Here is a 21,720-nt window from a genome sequence, read left to right on the forward strand (position 1 = left end):
TGTTACATTTTGAAATTTGAATTCCATTCTTTAAAACATGCTTTCATTCGAAAGAAAAAAATAAACTCTTCAGGACAAACCATTTGCTTTGTGTCTGATAACTCTTGAGCCAAAATATAGTTTTGTATATTTATTAGTTAGACCTTTTTGGATTTAAATACCAAATATACGTTTTAAGAGCCGTGCTGAACAAGTTTGAAGTAATTTTAAATATTGTGTTCTACAAAGTGGGTATGTGAAGCAGTTATATTTTATATACAAACAAAAATGTTTAATTTCATTTGTTAATCTTCCTGTAGATTTTCAGAATGATTAAATTAACATAAATTTAAGCCGTCCTTAAAGTAATCATAAACCTGTTTAGGGGACAAAGCCTCACTTCTTTGAAGTCAATAGCCAAGGATTTCAAAGAAGTTATAAAGCCACTTTGAAAAGTTTAAAGAAGTTTGAAATGAGGTCCCTTGAAACAGCTACAAAGTAAAACTTTCCCTTTGCTTTGGTGAAAACCATGACAATCTTATGAAGCAGTAAGAAATCTCTTCTATTATGCCACCAACTTCTGAATTGAGCCCATTATTTGGAAAAATCAGAAGCACGGAAGACTCTTAAATACCTAACACTATTATCAAAGGAAGCAGGCTGACTTTTCTAAAGACTCATGTTTTATAAATAGAAGGAAGACCCTTCAATGAAAAAAATAACATAAGCATTTAAATATATCTCCTTCAAATCCATGTAACCAACAAGCATTTCATTCATTAAAAATCGTACATAATTCATTTTAGTAGTCATGTGAACCTACCTCCATTACATATTTTAAAAGACAAATTATTAAACTGAATACCTGTCAGATCATATCTGTGTATGAAAGACTGCTGTCACAAGGAAGTTGCTAATTCAAATGTATAGTAACATATATATTACTATGTATTTTATATACTGCTATGTAGTTGCATCTGTTCAAGTTCTATCTGAAAGTCCTATATTCATGAAGGTAGTGTTATTATATTCAAAGCCGACTCTACATAGAAAAATGCATATATATGTTATATCCAGTTTTCCAGAAATTGTAGTTTAGTTACTATTGACTAAATGAAGAACTGTAACTCACAATTTAATATAAATGCAGAAAGAAAATTGCATTTCAGTTTGCATATTAGGTATTGCACATTTGGGAAATACAAATCAAGTGGTGTGTTAAACTGCAAATCAAATGTTTATTGTAAAATTACTAGATAAAGTTACTAGAAACTAAAATTAAACACATATGCAAATACAGTAAATATCAGTGCTATCACTGAAGCAATAGAATATTAAAATAAAACCAGCAAAATTAACTGGCATCTTTATTCAAAAGTTTCTATAGAAGTGATTCAGTTTTAAAGCCTTTGAACAGATGTAGATTTGTGCAAATTAAAAGAAAAGCTGATGAGAATACATCAGTGGATACAATTTATCCATAAAATCCCATAAACAGTACCTAATTGTATTTCCAAAATACAATGTAGGGTTGAATCTTCAGTGCAGCTTCTGTGCTTTAGGATGTTAATTTAATAAATAAAATTCTGAGCTTGACCACTCGACTAGAGCCCCACTCAGCTGACCAACATCTTGCATGGATAGTTGTTTTAATATACTAATGGAACTCCTTGCACTGTTGTTTGCTTTCTGGTGCTGAAAAAAGTTCTTTGTATATTTCTCCATCTATAGTTTGCCATGGGGAAGGGTTGCTTTGGTGAAAAACCAGACTTGTGCACTTGTGAGATTACTTTTTTCAGATTTTGAATGCGCCATAAAATATATATTTTACATGGTATCTACTCAGAATCAAATGCACAGAATAATTCCAGTTCAAATATTTCCTTTTTGTTATTTGGGATTGAATTATACATTTGCTTAATTCTAAAAGTTCTCAAATACATTAATTATAGGTTACTAAGAAACCTTTTTTTAATGGATCTCCTTACAGGTGAAACTGCTGCTCCTCGGGCAGTCTTGACTGGACATGATTATGAGATTACCTGTGCAGCAATTTGTGCTGAACTTGGTGTAGTGATAAGTGGTTCTAAAGGTACATTTTATTTTTTTAAACGCTTTTCTTGGAAATATGTATTTCTTATAATAATATTATCATAAAGATACTTATACTTTTAGAGTATCAGCTTCCTATATCTGTGATTTCATCATGGATAAAAGGACAGATCTTGGATGGATGCTGAAGGTAGGGTTGTCCTCTGAGCTTGAGGTCTGGTATCAGCCAAGACCTAGGAGCAAGGATGTTGCTGTGGAGCTAGTCATACAGGACTCTTGTGGTGTACAAAATGCTGCCCCATTGGTGACTGGATGTGAAGACCCTGTTTGCTAAGTTTGTCTCCAGGGATGAGATTGTTGCTTTTGTGCCAAAGAAACTGATGTTGCGTAGTAACCTCCCTGCCAGAGCTGCTGGACTCCATGGCTGAGTTGGTGATAGAGTTCTCAAGGTTTATAGTTTCGAGAGACTTTAATCTGTCTTCTCTGATCATTTTCATCAGTTCTGGTGGGGTTGCACTACTGCATAGAGAAATGTGTGCAATTTGGATGTGTTCCAGTACTCAAGACTCTTGTCTTGTTCAGAAAACAAGTGGCAATTGTGGCCAGGTGGGCCTTTGCATAGCTTTGTGTTGTGTGCCAATAGTTTTTATTTGTCCCATTTAGTTGGGCAGAAAGGGCACAGTCCAATTCCATCAGTAAGAGATTGTCACCTAGAGGGACCCAAGTCCACAGTCTTTTCCATAGCTCTGCCTTCCTTCTGGAAAATTTTACTGCCTAAGGTACATACAGCTGGCCCTAACTCTGCTCACCTTTCAGAAACTTTGAAGACACGGTTGTTTTCCCAAGCTTGGGGACTGGGAAAGTTTGAGCCCAAGCTATTGATTCATAGCATTTTCAGGAACTTCTTCGTGTTGGCTGGAAAATATATTTTGTATATTATATTTATAGTATATTTCTTAAATTTTATTAGCCATCCAGTTTCATTTGATCGCATAAATAGTTGCAAATAAACAGACACACACATTTGCTTCATACAAATATTATGTGGTCCTTATGGCTTTTAAGGACAGAAATAGGAGCAAAAAAGTTTGGTCAAACAAAATCAAAGAATTGGTACAATCATAGAAGGAGCAACCTGTTACCCTCCACATAAATCTGTACTTCCCAGAAACTCTAATAATAAGGCAATTCATAATCGATTCACAGAACTGTTATACTACAACATCTGTTTGTAATCTGTACATCTACCCAGTATCTATTAACAACTATTAGATATGATTTAGAACTGAACATTAAAATCAGTTATTTTTGTTTTAGTAAAGTCAAATCAACGTAGTATATTTAATCAGAGTTAATGCTGAATATTTAATGGCTATACTTTTTTAACCTCCCTCTTCAGAAGGACCTTGTCTCATACATTCTATGAATGGGGATCTACTGAGGACATTAGAAGCTCCTGAAAACTGTGTGAAAGCAAAACTTATCCAAGCATCAAGAGAGGGTCACTGTGTTATATATTATGACAATGGTCATTTCTGTGTATTCAGTGTGAATGGAAAACTCCACTCCACTATGGAAACAGATGATAATATTAGGGTGAGTATGTTATATTGAAATCTTATTTTTAAATTCTAGGTCCTTTAAAATATATCTCACTTTGCTATACTGTATTCAATATGCGTATTGTTTATAAATTATTTAATGTCACATATGAAATAGCTGTAGCATCTTAATCAGTAATAACAGACACTAGTTGGGGGTTAATTTTTAGCATGTACATAATTCAAAATAGCAATGATGTAATATTTTCTTGCATAATATGTGTACACACCTATTGTATTAGACTGTGGGCCATATTGGCTTGAATAGCATATTGGGGCTGCTCTCCCAAAAATTTCTACAGGCAAAAAAAATCAATTTAATTAAAATTGAATGAATGATATTATTGTATTTTGTATATTCAACAAGGTACTATGTTTTTTAGAAATTCCAATTTCATAGCAATTTTTAGAGTTACACTGTATTGCACCCAAAGTTCAGGGAGACATACTTAGTCCAAAAATTATATACACAGTGCCCATCACTATGGAAGAGCCTAGTGTCGACACATAAACTATAACCACATTTCAGAAGAACATTTTTTATTATTTGTTTGATGCTTGTCAAGAGAATGGATTTATCTTATGTAACCTTCTGGTTTCACAAAATACTGGATATGGGATGCATACACAAATCTTATTCTCTCCATGGTAAGATATTATTTAGTCTGGTTTTTAACAAGAGTAGTCAAAATTTAACAGCAACAAGAGAGAAAGTGAACAGGATAGTTGTGCGGGCAGACCATCAAATGAGAAACATTTCTGGTTCCTGAATGACCTAATTGCACTTAGACAAGTGCTTAATACCAACTGGGGCTCCAGATGTACTCAGGAATTGGAAAAAATAACCCATTGTGCTCTTTTTGTTCACCATGGAACAAATCCACATTAGAATTATTATTTGTTGAGCTTCTTGGGTGGAGATCAGACTAAGGTGCCACTATTGCAACTTGGGTGGAACATGAGAAACCCTTGGAGGATTCATGCAGAAAAGAAAAATGGTGACAGTCTGAATACCCCGAGTGTGGGAAATATTGAACATCTTGTGCCTTCAACAATGGAGGAAGATCCATCTTTAATATTCAATGTTACTTAGTTTCCTAGGAATAAATCTACAAGAACCCTTATTTTGAGGTGATTTGTGTGGACCCTTTGCCTCACAGTCCCATTTTTAGTTGATTGTTAGAAGTCATTGTTGCTCAGTTGAGATAACACATTTGCTGTATTTTGCCACTGTACCTGCTCAAATTGGGGAAGATAAAAAAAGGAGAGTTGGACTGTTACAGACATGTGTATCTTATCCTAATTCTTCATCTTAGTGATTTTGTTTTATGTTTCCTACAGTAAAAATGCTGATAGCTACTTTCTGTTGTGATAATGTTGTCAGCTAGGTCAGTAAATCTATAAACTATCCTGCAATCTTTTGCTTGGTAAAACAATTTCCACAGTGTTGTCACTTGCAAGGCCATTTCTTTATGCAATGAAAATTCTTCTCTATTCAGGCCAATCCCATGCTATTATTTTTTCTGAACAGTCCCAGATGAGTTTTAGTATCAAACAATTCATGGTATTTTCCCCAGAGCTTCTATATTTTATCATTTTGTAAGTGAAGTGATAACTGAAAGATTAGAACAACTGTGTTCAAAATGTCTTTGTCCAAGGCACTAGAGTCTAGCAGCTTCACAATTTGTAGTTATAAAATGTTGTATATGGAGTAAAAAAATTATTTCTTGTTGAAATATTTCAGAATACTTTCTTATATCCATGAAAGCTTGGTTTGCAGAATGCTGAAAAAGCTGAAATTTTCAGTTGTTGTATTTAATCTCCTAACTATCTTGTACATAAGTACAAGAAATGCTACCAAAAAAACTTTAGGCTGGATATACTCAGAGCATAATCAAAGCTTTCCACCTGTTTTTGTTTTAAATATTGCATTTCTCAGTAGAACTTTGGCTAACAGAATATCACAGCAGATCTGCTTTACAGTGTTTAGATATCTTAATGAGTAACTTAAATCTAAGTTGGCAGGCAGTCCAAAGAACTAAAGTTATTCTACCCTAAACAAGGCCAACATGCTATTTCACCCAACGGAACCAATTTATTTTTCTTTCCTGAGTCTGTTTGGAAAAGTCAAGTACCTTACAGTCTCCTGCTGCTTTATACCAATATTGTCAGGCTGACAGGTCTGGGTTTTTTTTCTAAATAATGGTCTTTCAAAAATCTGAGTTTTGAGACTTTTCAGTGAAGTGTGAACTAGAAACAATTCAATGTTTTGAAGCCCCTTGTATCTGAAATAGTAAAATTCTTAATACTCTTTATACTAAAACAAATTAGTCTTACACATAACCTTCTGCTTTCCAATTCGACAAATACCATTTTTTAATTTGCTAAATGTTTTTAATTTGCTAAATGTTTTTAATTTGCTAAAGACCATGCTATATAAAAGTGAAATTCTGATACCTGCCTTTGAAGCTTAAGTACATTTTTTCCATTCACAATTAGATAGGCCAGTGAAATTCCACATCTATTTGTAAAGTCCAAATCCCATTATTTTTATTCCAGAAATACCCCGAGTTCACTGATAGATGTTAAAGATTAATGGCTTTAATTTACCTTTTAATATAGCATAAATAAAAAGCCTCCAGTATAACACTCAAATGAACCATAACCATAGGGTTAATAGATTTTCATCAGCTTAATTTTATGCAACTGTAGCAAATAATTATTTGTCATAGTCTTCACTGCAATTTAAAAAATATCCTTAGGACAGCCATTTGTGAAACAACAAAAAGAAAGGTATTGATTTTAGTTATAACAAATGATCTTTCAAATAATTATACTTACTTTGTTAGCTAGTATCAGTCTTGCATTTTTAAAAAACAATGTATTAGGTTTGCCATTTTTTCCATCTGCAGTCATTTATAGACAAGCAACGTACTCAATATTCTTCCGCTTATTGCTAGGCATTCCAGTGTAGCAAATATGTGTGTCTGTGGGTGTGGGTGTTGGTCTGTAAAATTCTTAGCACATATTTTAGTCTTGTAATATGGTAACAACTGTGACATGAAATTTGGATATACGCACATTTTAGAAGTTAATTCAATTATTAATAAATTCATAAAAGAGCAGATGGATTAGAAATATTATAATGGCAAAATGTTCTATATGGCAGAACTATGCCTACTTCTTATGCTGTCTTGATGATGGTCTCATTGCATTTGCATGGATATGAGGCTGGTAAGACCCCATCCCAGGCTTAAAACAGTCGTGCTGCATGCCTTCTAAAAGTGGAAAATCAATAAAAGAATACAGCCGTGTGGACTGGTTTTCAAACCATGCTTTGATTTGTGATAGGAAGGTTTCGTGACTTTCTAAATTCTTGTATGCAAAAAATAGAAATCATGACACAATCTTGGTCTTAGATGAAGTAAAACATGAGCTATTGCCATTCTCTCTGTCTTCAAACAACCATACTTATATACAGACCTATTGTTTAAAAGATCATTAGCAATAGTACCCAGCATCAGTCCATAAAAAGAACATATTCCTTCTTTTTAGGGTAACCTGTATCATAAATACAGTAGAATTCCAGAAGATGGGGGTTATGCATTTTGTAGCAAATATGCTTGCAACCTATCATTATGGTTTATTAAAGAATGAATACCCTGGAATCCAAGTAAACACTATACTGATGTTTTACATTCAAAAATAATGATTAAAATATGTGTTTATTTAACCTCTCTTTTCTATAGATCCCACCTTTGTAAAAAGTAAGCTGGTCTTATGACATGGTAATTAAGTAATAGCAATTGAGGAATAAAATCTTAATGTGAAAATTGTTTCATTATTTCAAGTTGTTTTCCTTGTTCTAGGCTATCCAGCTGAGCCGTGATGGGCAGTATCTCCTCACAGGAGGAGACAATGGAGTTGTTATGGTATGGCAAGTGTATGATCTCAAGCAGCTTTTTGCCTATCCTGGTTGTGATGCTGGAATCCGATCCATGACTCTTTCATATGACCAAAGGTGAGAGTGATGTGGATGTTAATTTCCTCCGCTTTTTGTTTTGCATTTTTATACTGATAGCAGAATTTGAAGCACTGAATTTTCTGAAAATCATACACTTCATATAAAGCTTTTTTCAGTTAGCATGCACAAATCAATGATTAAAAACAACACATTAATTTTATAATGATTCCCATCCACTGGCTCTTTTGAAAGTGAACAAATTCCTACTTCAAAATAGCCAAAATTGGGGGAGAGGGGGATGGAAAGATTTCAGAATAACAGGATTCTATGCTGTATTAAATCCCATTCTTTGCTTCTCAACTGGATTTGCTATTGAACATTTCCATGAGACATTTAAACTAGTCTCAAACTAGTTTACACCTTTTTTTTCAGTAAAAAATATGTTACTAGTGGAATGAGAAGAAACATTAGGTCTTAAAACTATTGAGTTTTCCAACACAACTTTATCTGTGGTTTAACTTAATGTTCATAAAGCTATGTCTATTTAAGGGCTACGTCAGCAAAATGATCTTGTGGTCCTTTTTCTGCATATTTTTCCTTCACAGGTGTATAATGACAGGCATGGCTTCTGGCAGCATAGTGGTTTTCTACAATGATTTCAACAGGTGGCATCATGAATACCAAACCAGATACTGAAATATGAATTAAAGTGATGTGGCCGTGCAGCTCTTCTCATATGGAGCCTTGAAACATACACATCTCTCTTTAGTATCTTGTCATATTCTAGATCTTATAAATAGTTAATATATCTGAATGTAACTTAAATTTGCTGGGAGATGCTATTTTTTGAAGTTAATTGCTATTTTTGTAGACTTTGCTTGACTTTTTGGGTTGGGGAAAAACATAAGATGATTGTTGGGGTTCTGTAGCTTATAAAGAAAATCTATATTTTTTAGTCATAGTAAATCTATTTTGATCATTATACCGGGGGAGGGGGGACTGTAATAGGGTGGCTATAATTCTTGTATTAGCTATATTATGAAACATGTTTCTCATGTAAATCTTTATAATCTTATGGAATATTTGATTTTAACAATGGAAATTGTTATAACAAAGGAAGTTGGTTATAATACCAGCAGGTATAATACTGACATTTTAAACTGTGCTTATCCCTCCCTTCCCTTTTGTCTTGTACTTTTACAGTGATAGCAGACTTGAAGCACTGAATTTTCTGAAAATCAAGAATATTTAAATTATGTAATTTTGTTTTTACATCTGTGTAATTGATCAAGCGTGATTCTAGATCTAGGTGATTAGTAATACCTTTTAAATTATTAATTTGTTATTTTGTTGTATGGTTAAGAGAGAAATAATCATAAGCAGAATTTATACATCAAGCATATTTTTCCTATCCTTTCAGCAGGCCCACTGTTCTTCAAAATTAAGATCTATTTTGAGGATTTTGGAAGTATTCTATTATCTTCTGTACTTTTTGAAACCATGTGTGGATCAAAAAACAAAACAAAACACTTGTGCTGAAGATCTGCTATTTTCCTTCAGCACCTAAAATGGAAAAAGCTAGTGTGTGCCTACAACACAACTAGAGAACTGTATTGCACAAGCCTTATATTGATCTTAAAATCAAGACATGTTCCCATCAAATCTGATTCAATCATGCTACAATCTCTCTTCAAGCTCTTGGGAAACTAAATAAAATTTATTATGAACAATGTTATTTTGGTGTTGCATAAATTCTACTTAATATATGATTGCTGTGCAAAATTCTGTGATTATATATGTGAAAAGTATTGTTTTTAGTATGTACTGCAAAAATTATTTCTTGATAAGTTGTGGTTTAAAATTTGAAATTTACATTTCTCTGTCTTTGTCGATATATAATTTCTTCAGCTAATTATTTGAAGCAATTTGTATGTTTTTTCCCTAATATTCAAATAGTCCTTCTTTATATGAGCATCAGAAAGGGGAAAACTCGGTTTGAAGCAAGATATTAAATAAAAAAGGCATTTGTATTTTAATGTTTCATTTATTACAACAGGAACATAACTGCTAATAAGAAACAATGCAGAACTCTGAAAACAAAATATTGTAAATTTTGCCTTTTAAATAGGAAATTTTGGTTATAGTTACTGCTACATGTACCAAACATTTTCAGAGAACACAGCAAATGCCAAATGTATATTTATTGCTACACTTCTGTTAGCACAGACCTAACACCATCTACAAATTTAGCTCCTATATGTGTAATGGATGATGGGTGTGGCCTTGAACTTTGCAAAGATAGTCATACTTTCCTCTCCCAAGCCAACAAAGGTTTTTTGAATATACTCAGATAATAATTGACCAAACCAGAAAACTGTCTGTGCTTATATTGAGAGACATGACAGTTTAAAAACCCTGAGCAGTTGTACTACAATGTTATAATATTATTTTAAAAAGCACTATCTTCCACTGATATACGAAATGTCTAAAGATTAATCACCAAAATCAAGAACAAAAAGTAACTCTTGCTCCTAATCTTCTCCTTCCTTCTCATTTTGAAGTCAAACTGACATTTTAATAACTGCATTCACATGTCGAACTTTACATTGTTCTTCATTTCTTTTTGTGCTCTGTGTGAAACCAAGGCACTGTTTAGATTTGATAGGACAGGAAGAAGATTCAAGCTCCTATTCTTCTATGCCTTCTACTAAAAGTCCAGTCAACTGTCTAGCTACAGCTGCTAATGAAAGACCTTCCCTAAGGAGTGACGTATGCTATATGTGTTTCATGAAGGGCTTGATGTGGTATGTCTGTTCTTTGGTTTTCCTTGTGCTTAGAACAGACATGTGCTTGCTTTGCTTTTGTTTGTTTCTTGAACGGGATGTGCTTTTGATTTGAGGCGGGAGAGTTTTATTTGGCAATTTCTTGTGCCACTGCAATCTTTTGGATGCCAAAATATATTCACAGAGAAAGACTACAAACCCAGTAACGTGTTTTTTTTTCATTTTAGTTATACCAGAAAAGAATGGCCAATGCATGAGATGCTGGATGGTTTTTCACCAGGAACATTCCATCATCTTTAATAGTTGGCCACATGGCCAGTGAACTGATGAAAGTTTTTTTAAAAATCTTTTTAATGTAAAGCAATTAGAATATAAATGTTTATAGTCCTAGTAGAATGGGGAAAGGGTTTTAACTATTTGAACATTGGCTTCAAAGTATACTGGATATGGACCACCAAATTTTAAACAATTGGAACTCCTAAGACGGAGGGGAAAAAAACTAAATTAAAACTAAATTTCCTCATTACATATTAAACATCGAGCATGATGCTAGAAATAAATTAAAAGCTAGAAATCATAGGCATTATTCTGTTTTCTCTTCAGATCATTTAATCTTTTACCTTTTTTCTAAAGAAATTATAGGCATTAAATTATGCTAATATAGTGCCATTCATATAGGTTACATTGTGTACAGTTGACTGATTAATCTCAGACTATTCAAAACTAAGCTCCTGAAGCACAGGCACAATATGTTCCTGATTTTGTTTATGTTGACTGAAAACTGAGTACTTAAGTCTGAAGTTTCAGGATTGCAGTCTGAATTGATTAGGCTGAAGACTGAAGTTGAATTTGACAAAGGTAGTACACAGGGTTAGTGGGAACATTGCCACAATCCAACACTGACATTGTCCCCTATTTCCCACAGTATGAAATCAATGATGTTGAATAATACTGATTTCATAGGGGCTGTTGAAATCAAGAATATAAAAGAGGTAGTTCTTTTTTCTTTATTACAGATAAGAACAAGAGCCAGTATTTATAGGCAGAAACAATATTGATCTGAATAAATAATCTAACTGGGTAAAATAAGAATGGAGAAGGAGGAGAAAAGGAAGGGGATAACATGGAAATTTCAGAAAGCATAATTTGGGAAAGTAATTTAAGATCCATTATACTTGCTGAAATATAGCATCAGCAAAACAGGATACTTATACATCTCTTAAAAATATGTATTTAATAAAGGAAAAAATCATTATATGATTAATACTTCAAACTTGGAAGCTAAGAGGGAAACTTCATATGAGACTCATGGAAATGCAAAAAATGTTTCTTTTAAAATGTAACATTTAAATATTTGGACATGAAATATTTGAAATATATATTGCTTGAATTGATTTTTTTTCTTTTAATAACTTTTGTGTAGCTCTGCATAAATCTTTATAGAACATTTTAAAAGAGTATGCATACTATTTATAGAAGCAAGCAGAACACCTGAAATACTGCACAAAGTCCAGATTTTTAAAATTATGCTTAACAATTATTTTCGCGTTAAACTTGGTTAATGTGTGCTACTTTCTGATAATTTTGCAGGCCAATTTTAATACATTAAGTTACATTAGGGAAGAGATTAATATCTTTAATTCGCACTAAAATTGACCACAGCAAAATTAATACTATACCAAGTATGCTATCATACCTCAAATAAATAAAATCTCTTGGCAGTCATTCTGATTTAAACATAGAAGCAGATGTTAAGGTGAAGACAATCAAGTATAAAACAAAATAATATCTGGAAATAACTGAATGACACAACAATTGTATAACTATACTCAGTAGAATGTTTTCTATCATAATACTATACACCTTAAACGTAAAAAGAAAAAAATCAGCTTGATCCTATTAAATAAAATTATGTTATCAAATTTGAGAACATAATGTGTACTCAGAATAGAAGGAAATCAAGATAATTACATATCCTGGATTTGCTTTATAAGTTCTCAAAAAAAATTACTACTTACTCTTTGAAGAAAAATGTTTATTGCAGTTCTTAGTTCTAATGTAAAGAGCTAATAGAAAATGATTTAAAATTGTTAGAAAGAAAAAAGAAAACAAGCAGAGAACATACAATATTGAAACAAGCATTAATATACAACTCCATCTACCCTTCACTGCACATTTAGCATTATAGTTCCCCAAACATTTGATGACTTTCTTTAAGAGTGGGCTAATTAAAAAAATAAAATGCTGGCAGCATTCTGTGTTGGTGACTAGTAGTTCATTTATTACACTAGCTTGCTATAAATATACTGCTCCTTTTTAGATAATGCACCATGCAGCAAGCTTTCTGTTCCAAGAAAAAAAAACTGGTCATTCATGACAGGAAAAGAGAAGCAGGAAACAACCTGTGCAGAGAAATTTTTACTAATTGCAATCTTCAAAGCACATTCATTCATAAATGGGGTTGGTTGCAAAATGATTGTCAATGACTGAGTTATTCTATATTAAATTCCACAAGATTTAAATTTATGTTTCTTATCTATGTGATCACTTAGATTCAACACCAACTTGATGGTTCTTAATCAAAAAGTTTAATGTCAAAAATAAGTGTGCTATCGATTCACACCATTATTCAAACCTCTACAACTTGACTTTCAATATTGTACAAATTGCCACTGGGAATAATCTTGCTTCTCTCCAGGACCATTGTAGACCTGCATTTTTAAATTAAAGAAATAAGTTCCGCTACTTTTTTTTGTCTAGCATTTTTTTTAGAAAATCTAGACTTTGTTGGGCGAGGCTCCTTAATAGTTATACCTATTTAAAGTTTGTATATCCAAGGATGAGAAGATAAATTCATTTGTATGATTGAAATTATACTGAACACAAATTCATTTAAAAGCATAAGAATTCCCAAATGTCATAGGTAGAGTGCTAAAATCTACTGTACATACAACCTGCATCCCTTTTAGACATGAAAAAAATAAAGTAGCAAGTTTAAGAGAACAGTAGCTGACCTAGCTTTCATTAGAACTTCTCTTTAAATTAATCCAGCAGGCTCATGACATGCTGATTCAAGGTAGGAAGAGAGTCTGAGTAGCCGAGAAGCAGCAGGAGAAGTCAACTTGTGATCAGTTGTAGAAGGCTGAGGAGCAGGATTTATCTTGGTGATTTACTTCACATCAGCTTGACCTGGGATTTGACAGCGCTTGTTGCAAAATATCTGATTTTCTTTATCTAGAGCTGTGTTCTAAAATGTAAATTTTTAGAAAAAGGTAAATCACATCACTGACAAGTGTTATATGTACATGTAATAGTATTTTTAAAAATGATACATGCAAAGTCTGAAGAAAAGGAAAAGTAACTTCTAAGATCTTTTTCAAAGGTGTGAGGTTGTGGATTGTTTGGAAAGTGGTTTCTCACATGCACAGCATTAAGAAGAATTGCATGCCCAGATTGGGCATGCTGCAGATCCCATCAGTCAAAGAATGATGACTAGCGGAAACTAGAAGACAGGTTTTTTTCTGCTGCAGGCTCTTTCTTATGGAATATTCTCTTCTCAAAGATTAGAATGGCCCAAACCCTGTTGGCTTTTCACAAAGCTTTAAAAATTTGGCTATGTATCGGGGCAGGGGCTTGGAATGTGTGAAGGGTCCTGTTACTTGGCTAACTATCATGCCTACTGTTTCTACTTATTTACTTTGTGGCTGTTTTTTAAATTAAGTTTTTTTAAAAAAATACTTTGTTTCATAATTTTAGACTTGTAAGCCACCTAGAGTCAAGTGATTGAGTTGGGTAGCTTCAGAAATTGAATGAATGAATGAATGATATGATATGATATGATATGATATGATATGATATGAATGAATCTCCCAAAAAGGCATGGATTTGGCCATATAGTCACCGTATGTCAAGGTGAATTTAAAGAGACAGGTATTTAGAACATTGTCACTTAGAATATAAAACTGTTAAATGGAAAATTTATCCATACAATGAATAAATGAAAAAAAGAGTTATGCATTTGTGGAACTAAAACAAATCCTCTTTGGTGACATGAACAGGCAGATGGATGTAAAATAAAAAGTGACTTGGCTATTTGGATATCCAAGAATGAATGAGAATTGAGACTTGTAGTACATGCTTATTAAATAGTCTGTTCGTATCAAAAACATAATTCACTTGTATGTCTATCCATGTGGCAGAGGAATAAATATAAATTTAAAAGCATGATTAATGTGATTATGAGGAAAGACTGAGAATTAATGAAGGATATACCCCAGATAAGAAATTCAGGATGTGGGACAGACCATTATTTGCTACTTTCATGGGCAAAAGCTATGTGAATTTCCACATAATGAATCGAGAATTGACAGAGGACATGGATATTACTTTCAATAGTGCAAGAATTAGGACTACCACTGAAAGGTGTACAGTAAGGCAATGGGAACATGAAAAAAGTTACTTAGTGGAAAAATGACATGCAAAAGGATGAAAAGCAAATGCATATAAGAGAACAATTGCTGAAAAAATGAAATTTCACTGTCATATAATGATTGTGTTATATAATGTGTATATACAGAAAGAAATAAAAGATTATGATTAGAGTAACAATAACATAAAAACCAGAACAATTTCAAAAGAAAGAAAAAATTACTTTGGAAACGAGTGAAAAGGATTAAACAGAAAGCCTTCGGAAGTATGCTATAAATAGTTCATTTTTTCCCAAGAAACGGAAGTTATTATATAAACAAATAGAAAAAGTTAAGGTTGCAGGTGTGGACAGTGTGGTTGTATAAATGTTAAAATATGGATATTTGTCTGTTCGGGAAAAGGTATGAATCTTTTAACATACATATGCCATATGGTTTGAAGAATGTGGTTAGTGTGAAGCCACATAGTTGGTAATGAAATGCTTATAAGTGAACAAGCACCAAGGACAGTAACACGAGCGAATGGAAAAGCTACAAGGTACTGGCTTCTTAAGATTTTGGTGGAAATTCTGAGTGAAAGGGTTAAATGTGATGTGTCAATGGGAGAATGCAGTGCCTCTTTCTGCCAGTCACAATATGTGTAGACCAGATATTTTGTCCTTCAGAAAATCATTATCAATGTATAGATGTAAGAAGGAAAGTACATTGTACATATGGTTGATTTCAGGCAACTGTACAATAGAAGTGAATAGATTTGGATTATGGAATATTTTAAGCAAGTATTGTTGAGGTTTGGCTGCTGAATGTGGGATATGATGGAATGAAGCATGGATGAGAATAAATGGAATACTTACAGAATGGCTCTGTATTTTAGCAGACAAATGATAGCAATAGCACTTAGACTTATACATTGCTCCATAGTGCTTTACAGCATCTCTGAACGGTTTGCAATCTCAGCATATTACTCTCAACAATCCTTATTTTATTGAAGGCTAAGTTAACCTTGAGCTGGTCAGGATCAAACTCCAGGCTGTGGGCAGAATTAGCCTGCAATACTGCATTCTAACCACTACACCACCAGGGCTCAGATAGACACTGATGGAAGAACTATGATAGTAATATTGAGAGTTGTTAGTTGGGAATGTAATATGCACACACTTGTTATGAAAATGGTCCCATGATGTTGGCTAAGAATTTGAATGGTTTATTGGAAATTTTACATAAGCCATAATAATGCCATATAGAGTATGAAGCCAATATACCAAAGTCCAATATAAATTGTTTTTGTTGGAAAAAATGGACCACACAATTTATAAGATATAAATTAATGGTAAAAATTATGAATTTGTGTTGTTTAATAAAATCTTTGTTGCAAATGGGGAAATGTTGAATGTGCAAGTGATGCTAAAGAAGATAATAGGTAGTATCCAATATGGAAGTAATGAATGCTTTTTGGAAGACACAAAAATGAATAGATAGAAAAATATATTTCTCTCCCTACTTTATTATGTGGAAGTGAAAGATAAGATACAATTTTTCTATCATAAAATTTAACCCCATTATAGGTCCTTCAAATAATATAACATTCATGTTATTACTCTGATTTTTGTTTCTCAATTGTTTCTCAACTGTGTTTGATATTTTTTGAAAAATAAAAATCTAAGAATAGACTGTAACTAGTTTTATAATTGGAGTTATAAACCCCTAATATGAATTTATTTTCTTTACATTAAGTGAGCATGTGACCGAAACGAGCACATGGCAACAAATTAAACTAAGCTTTTACAAAAAATTAACTGAAGGAGAAATTTTACTTCATAATGGTTCACTAGTAATAATAATTTTCATGGCAGATGTAAGATTTTAGGCTTTATTTCAGATGGAGAAAACAGCACTTGGCTGGTCATAATTACATATTTAGAATATTTTTTTCACGATACACTTTTTGTATGAGCAGTTCTAGAACCACAATCTAGAAAATATTAAAAATTCAAACACTGCTCAGGTAACATACATACATTAAGCTAAGCAATGCAGCACCCACTACTTTCTCACTAATCTACAGATTTTAAAAATATAAAAAATAAAATATTTTGTGAGTTAACTCATAAATAATGTCTAACGTAAAGGTATTACTCTTTTTTTCTTTAAAATTGGCACCAAGGATGTTGTGTAAAATAATGATTGTGGCCAATGATTGAGAAGATTGCAGACAAAAGGTGTGAATATTCTATCAATTGTTTTGACCAGTCAGATTGAGTTTGTGGTCAGTTGCTGGCTGCTTTAGGAATATGATTACAGAAATGCAAATCCATGAGTACATGATGATAATAGAAAGTGATTATCATAAATTAGCCAAGCAAAAGCTCTCAAGCAATTTCAGAACTATACCTGTGCTATTGAGGAGGAGGAGGAGGAGGAGGAGGAGGAGGAGGAGGAAGAGGAGGGGAAAGAAAAAAGAAGAAAAAAAAAGAGAGGAAAAGCCCAAGGTTGTTTTTTGGGGGGGGCTTTCAAATCTGTAAAAATAGAAAACAACATGCAGCAATATTGAAACGCTTGAATGGTGCAAATATATCAATGCAATGAAAGCTTGTTGCATGATTGTACTGCATCACTTGACAAACTTTTCTGTCCAAGATTGTTACAAGGTTACTTCTCCTTTTCTTTCAAACCAAGAATCTTTTTTTTTTAATTGTGGCAAAGAAGCACTGTAATTAGTACATACCATTGCCTTGGACCTATTCAGAGGAAAGCAGCGCAGGCATTGGGAGAAGAAGCAAAAGAAGGAAGCAACGGACAGACACTAGACTTACTGGAAGCAGAACCAATAGCATTGCAACATTTATAAATGTAAATAAATCATTTCAATATTCAAAAAGCAGCACTGAAACCTTCCTTATATGACCTTTATAAGAATCAAAAGAAGAAAATTGCAAGCCATTCTAAAAATGTGTTTTTTTCTACTTCTATTAAACAATGTTTTTGAGCACAATTTTTTGAGCAGAAATAAAAATGAATTTCATTCAAGACAGTCATGTGAATGGCTGTAAATGTAGCTGTATTCACTTGATAAATTGAGATAATTTGTTTTTATTATATTGTATGTGCTGTACTCTTAGACTAAATAAATTTCATTTAATTTTTTTTCTGTGGTTGATAAAATAGTTCCTTTGGATATATTCCTTGGATTCTACCATATCTTATTGTTTTTACACACATATTTTACACAGAAATTACAATTCTTAGCAGACAATTAAAATACCATGACAATCTGCCAGCATTTTTGTAAATAAATCTGAAAAGTCACACATGACACTCTTCTTCTGATTACATGGTGGAAAATGAACACAAATATCCTTCATATGAGAATAGGAGGAAGCAATTTGGCTTACCTACACCTAGCAACATAATTCAACTTGCAACTTTATTCAACTTATCTTGATATAATTACTGTTTTTTAGTTCTCCAAATATTTTATTTTTTTAAAATGGCTGAATTTCAGGGTTTAAAGGAGTGGACTGAAGGCCAAAACAGTCTATTACCATTTATTTCCATGATCAGTCAGCTTAGGGCAAAATTCTATGGGGTTTTGATGTTGTTAAGGCATTCCCCTGAACAAAATCCTTCCAAAAAATGGGTTCTATTCCCAGCCACTTTTAGCTATGTCTGGTGTGACCCTCAAGCTGAGAGACAATGTGTTCCTTTCTACAATTAAAACTACAGTTAGTTCTCAACTTATCACTTGTCGCTTAGCAACTGTTTAAAGTTATGGCAGATCTCCCCAGGGCTACTTATGGCCCAGATTCAAAGTTGTTCCCCCCCCCAGGTCACATGATCACATTTGGGGTGTTTAGCAATTATCCTGCATTGTGACCATTTGCAGCCTCGTTCAACCACATGACTACAATTTACAGCATTTTTTGCTGAAAACCGGCATGTACTTCCAGTTTCCAGCAAAAGTGCCTAATGGACAAAATTGATTCACTACACAACCATGACATTCCCTTAACTGCAAAAAAAGGTCATAAAATCGGGCAACGGCACATGGTGACTAGTTTAATAATGGCTTAATTATCATAAGTCAAGGACTATCTGCATTCAGATTCTTCTAAGTCTCAAATTGCTTAATGGACTTTGGCTTAGAACTCAATTTTACATACTATAATTTAGTTCTTGGGATAATAGCCTTTACCAGCAGGGAGAAGATAAGGAAGGATAAATGGAAGTTACAATTACAAGTGTGCTTCATTGCCTAGAAGCAAAGCCAGAAGGCTAGAAATTTGAAAAAACAAAAACAAAAAACCAACCAGAACTTCACATCAAAAAGAAGCCAGAAGCTGAATTATATTTATGACTAGAAACAAACTTAAAGTATGTGCAAATTTGCAAGCAGCTGTGAGTTAGCATTTTAAAATAACTCTAATAATGGATTTTATACCAGGTTTTGCTTCAGGATTATCCAAAGTCTCAAATACAAAACATTGAGTTTTGAAGTCTCTCAGACTGTCAAGTCAAACTGTCAAATAAAATGCAAGCAAAACAATCAGCCTGTATTATTTTTCTTTGCTCCTCAAATTAGTCTATTTCATCCTAATATAAAACATTAATTTTAAAGCTGGTACATGTTAGGAAAAATTAAACAAGAAATGATAGAAAAATTAAAATTTCTTTCTCCATCCCCCAGAACTTTGTTTTCTTCAACCTAAATTTGGTCAGTATGTCTAGCAGTCCTGGAAATACCTATTGGTGCTGCATTTTAATGATTTAGTGCAAATAAAAACTGACTGCTAACATAAATAGCATCTTTAAGAACTTTATTGCCAATAGGATATATTTCATGAGATAATTTTTTTTCCAGTGCAAATGTAAAAATTAAAGGACAGCTGATTAGGCTGAATTGTGGTAAATCATTTGAGAAGCACTGTTTATATTGGCTTAATTGCACAATTTTTAAACAGAACAGTTTTGTCAAATGTTTAAATTTTCTTAAAAATGCATCGATTGCACAAAGAGACATCGACACAGCCATAAAATATGCACTATTACTTTGTAATGAAAAATAACTTCAAAACTGTATCTCTTCTGGAAAGAGTTGGAAATATCAAATTAGTAAAATAATTGGTAGAAATGATGCACTCGCTTACCATGATAATAGACACTCCTGCATTTTGGTTATTCTGTTTGGGAAGTGTGTTGTTAAAGTGCTGCTTTAATTTACCTGTTACTTCAGCTTGCATATTATTTTCTTGAGAGGCATCATCCTTTTTAAAAAAAAGGAGAACACTGTTATTCAACAAAGAAGCATTGGAACAACACAAAAATTAGCATAGAGACAAACGTCCAGATGAAGAATCCATGATAAAATGAACAGACACACCATAAAAAGGGACCCATTTTGTAGACTTTTATCTGAATCTCTTTTTCTTTCTTTTCATCTAGTCATATTCAGGAGAATACTACTAATCACTTACTGAGCTTCTCGCCACTCTCTTTTGAACTAAAAGCTTATATTTGCCATTAAATTTTTTTCATTCTTTCAAGAGCAATGTCTTTTATTTAAAGAAGTCCATCCAACCCCTTCTATACCTTCTATATCTATACCTCTTCTATAATTCTATACCTTCTTTACCTCTTCTATAATTAGCAAAGATATTAAATGTGGGGAGGGGGGTTTGTTGAACCATTAAAAAAATAGCCAGATCAGTATAAGTAAGCACATTCTGCTCCAATGACTTTGTTATTAAGTGAAATGGTTGCTAGGTGAACACATGAAAGAGAGAGAAAGGGAGGAGGGGGAGAGATAGGAAGTGAAGATCACTAGTTGCTGCCATCTTATTCAGATAAAGTTCTTTCCTACAGTGTCCTGTGCCTCACCCTTTTCTTTTCTTTTCTTTTCTTTTCTTTTCTTTTTGCCCTCTCACAGGGCAGACATATTGCTTAAACAACCTAAAGTGATTTTTTCCTGAAAAACAGTAGGTTCCTAAAAAGAGCGAACTACAAATTAACAAGCTCAGCTCTATGACCTTAATTAGTATATTAGAATCCTCTGGCAGGCTACACTGCTGCCTGAAACTGACCAGACCTTAAACAGTTTCACATTGAAAGTTTTTATTGTGAGTGCATCAACTTTGGCTCTAAATACATGTATCGATCAGAAAATGATTTTTATTACCATATTTGCAAATGGTGGCTAAGCAAGCTAATTGCTAAATAAAGAGTGGCTGTAGGTTATATTATACAGCAGTGTTGGCGAACCTTTTCGCAAAGCGGGACAATGCGCGTGGGAGCTCTGGAAACCAGAAGAGCACCTCCTCGGCTTGCACACACAGGTGCACCAAAAACTGGAAGAGCAGTTTCCCTGCATGAAGCTGAGCTTCCAGTTTCCGGCATGCGTCACCTGGTCTTCCGATTTCCAGTGCTCCCACACGTGCAAAGACCAGCTGGCCGGTGAGCGTGTGAACCCAGAAGAGCAACGGGTGACAGCTGACATGCCCGGAGCGATGGCTCTGCGTGCCACTTCCAGCAAGACGTGCCATAGGTTCACCATCATGGCTATAGAGGCACAACTTAATCTATTTCAAGTGTTCAAGTGTTTAATATTAGTATAGCTTTTTAATTTTTGTTTAAATGTGTAATATAATAAAATATTTTACTCACTGATACCCAAGGATGGTTTAATATCTGAGCAGCTGTATATCGTTCTTCCACATTTACTTGTAACATCAGACTAATTAATTCCTGAGGAACAACAAAAAGATGAAAAAAAGATTCAGCACAATGCACTTTGTATTAAACAAAGGAGTAGCAAACCCCCAAAGCTGGATAAGCTGCCAAGGACTTGGGCTAACACAGCAGCACATACAGTAGCACACAAAGAAAGAAATGTGAGGCTAGGATGATAACTCAAAGAGTTT

General features: G+C 33.4%; 2 protein-coding genes across 7 annotated transcripts in view; one reads left to right on the forward strand and one right to left on the reverse strand.

Moving 5' to 3' along the window:
• LRBA (LPS responsive beige-like anchor protein) overlaps positions 1-17,242 on the forward strand; it is a 395,942-nt gene extending 378,700 nt beyond the window's left edge. For 3 of the 4 annotated variants that reach the window (XM_058193740.1, XM_058193737.1, XM_058193739.1), the window contains 5 exons: positions 1,970-2,071; positions 3,431-3,627; positions 7,502-7,653; positions 8,202-10,400; positions 13,431-17,242. In XM_058193740.1, the coding sequence (XP_058049723.1) occupies positions 1,970-2,071; positions 3,431-3,627; positions 7,502-7,653; positions 8,202-8,292 (542 nt within the window). In that variant the 3' untranslated portion in view covers positions 8,293-10,400; positions 13,431-17,242. Of the gene's footprint in view, positions 1-1,969; positions 2,072-3,430; positions 3,628-7,501; positions 7,654-8,201 lie in introns of all 4 variants that reach the window. The other variant, XM_058193738.1, reaches the window with a different exon arrangement.
• Positions 13,488-21,720, reverse strand: part of DCLK2 (doublecortin like kinase 2) — a 77,179-nt gene continuing 68,946 nt past the window's right edge. For 2 of the 3 annotated variants that reach the window (XR_009156398.1, XR_009156399.1), the window contains 4 exons: positions 21,464-21,544; positions 19,951-20,067; positions 19,245-19,322; positions 13,489-13,626 (listed from right to left, as the gene is read on the reverse strand). Coding sequence is in view for 1 of the 3 variants with exons in the window: in XM_058193742.1 (XP_058049725.1) it covers positions 13,549-13,626; positions 19,951-20,067; positions 21,464-21,544 (276 nt within the window). In the remaining 2 variants the exon portion in view is untranslated. Of the gene's footprint in view, positions 13,627-19,244; positions 19,323-19,950; positions 20,068-21,463; positions 21,545-21,720 lie in introns of all 3 variants that reach the window. The other variant, XM_058193742.1, reaches the window with a different exon arrangement.

This window comes from Ahaetulla prasina, chromosome 8 (genome assembly GCF_028640845.1).
Source record: "Ahaetulla prasina isolate Xishuangbanna chromosome 8, ASM2864084v1, whole genome shotgun sequence".
In the NCBI taxonomy this organism is placed as follows: domain Eukaryota; kingdom Metazoa; phylum Chordata; class Lepidosauria; order Squamata; family Colubridae; genus Ahaetulla; species Ahaetulla prasina.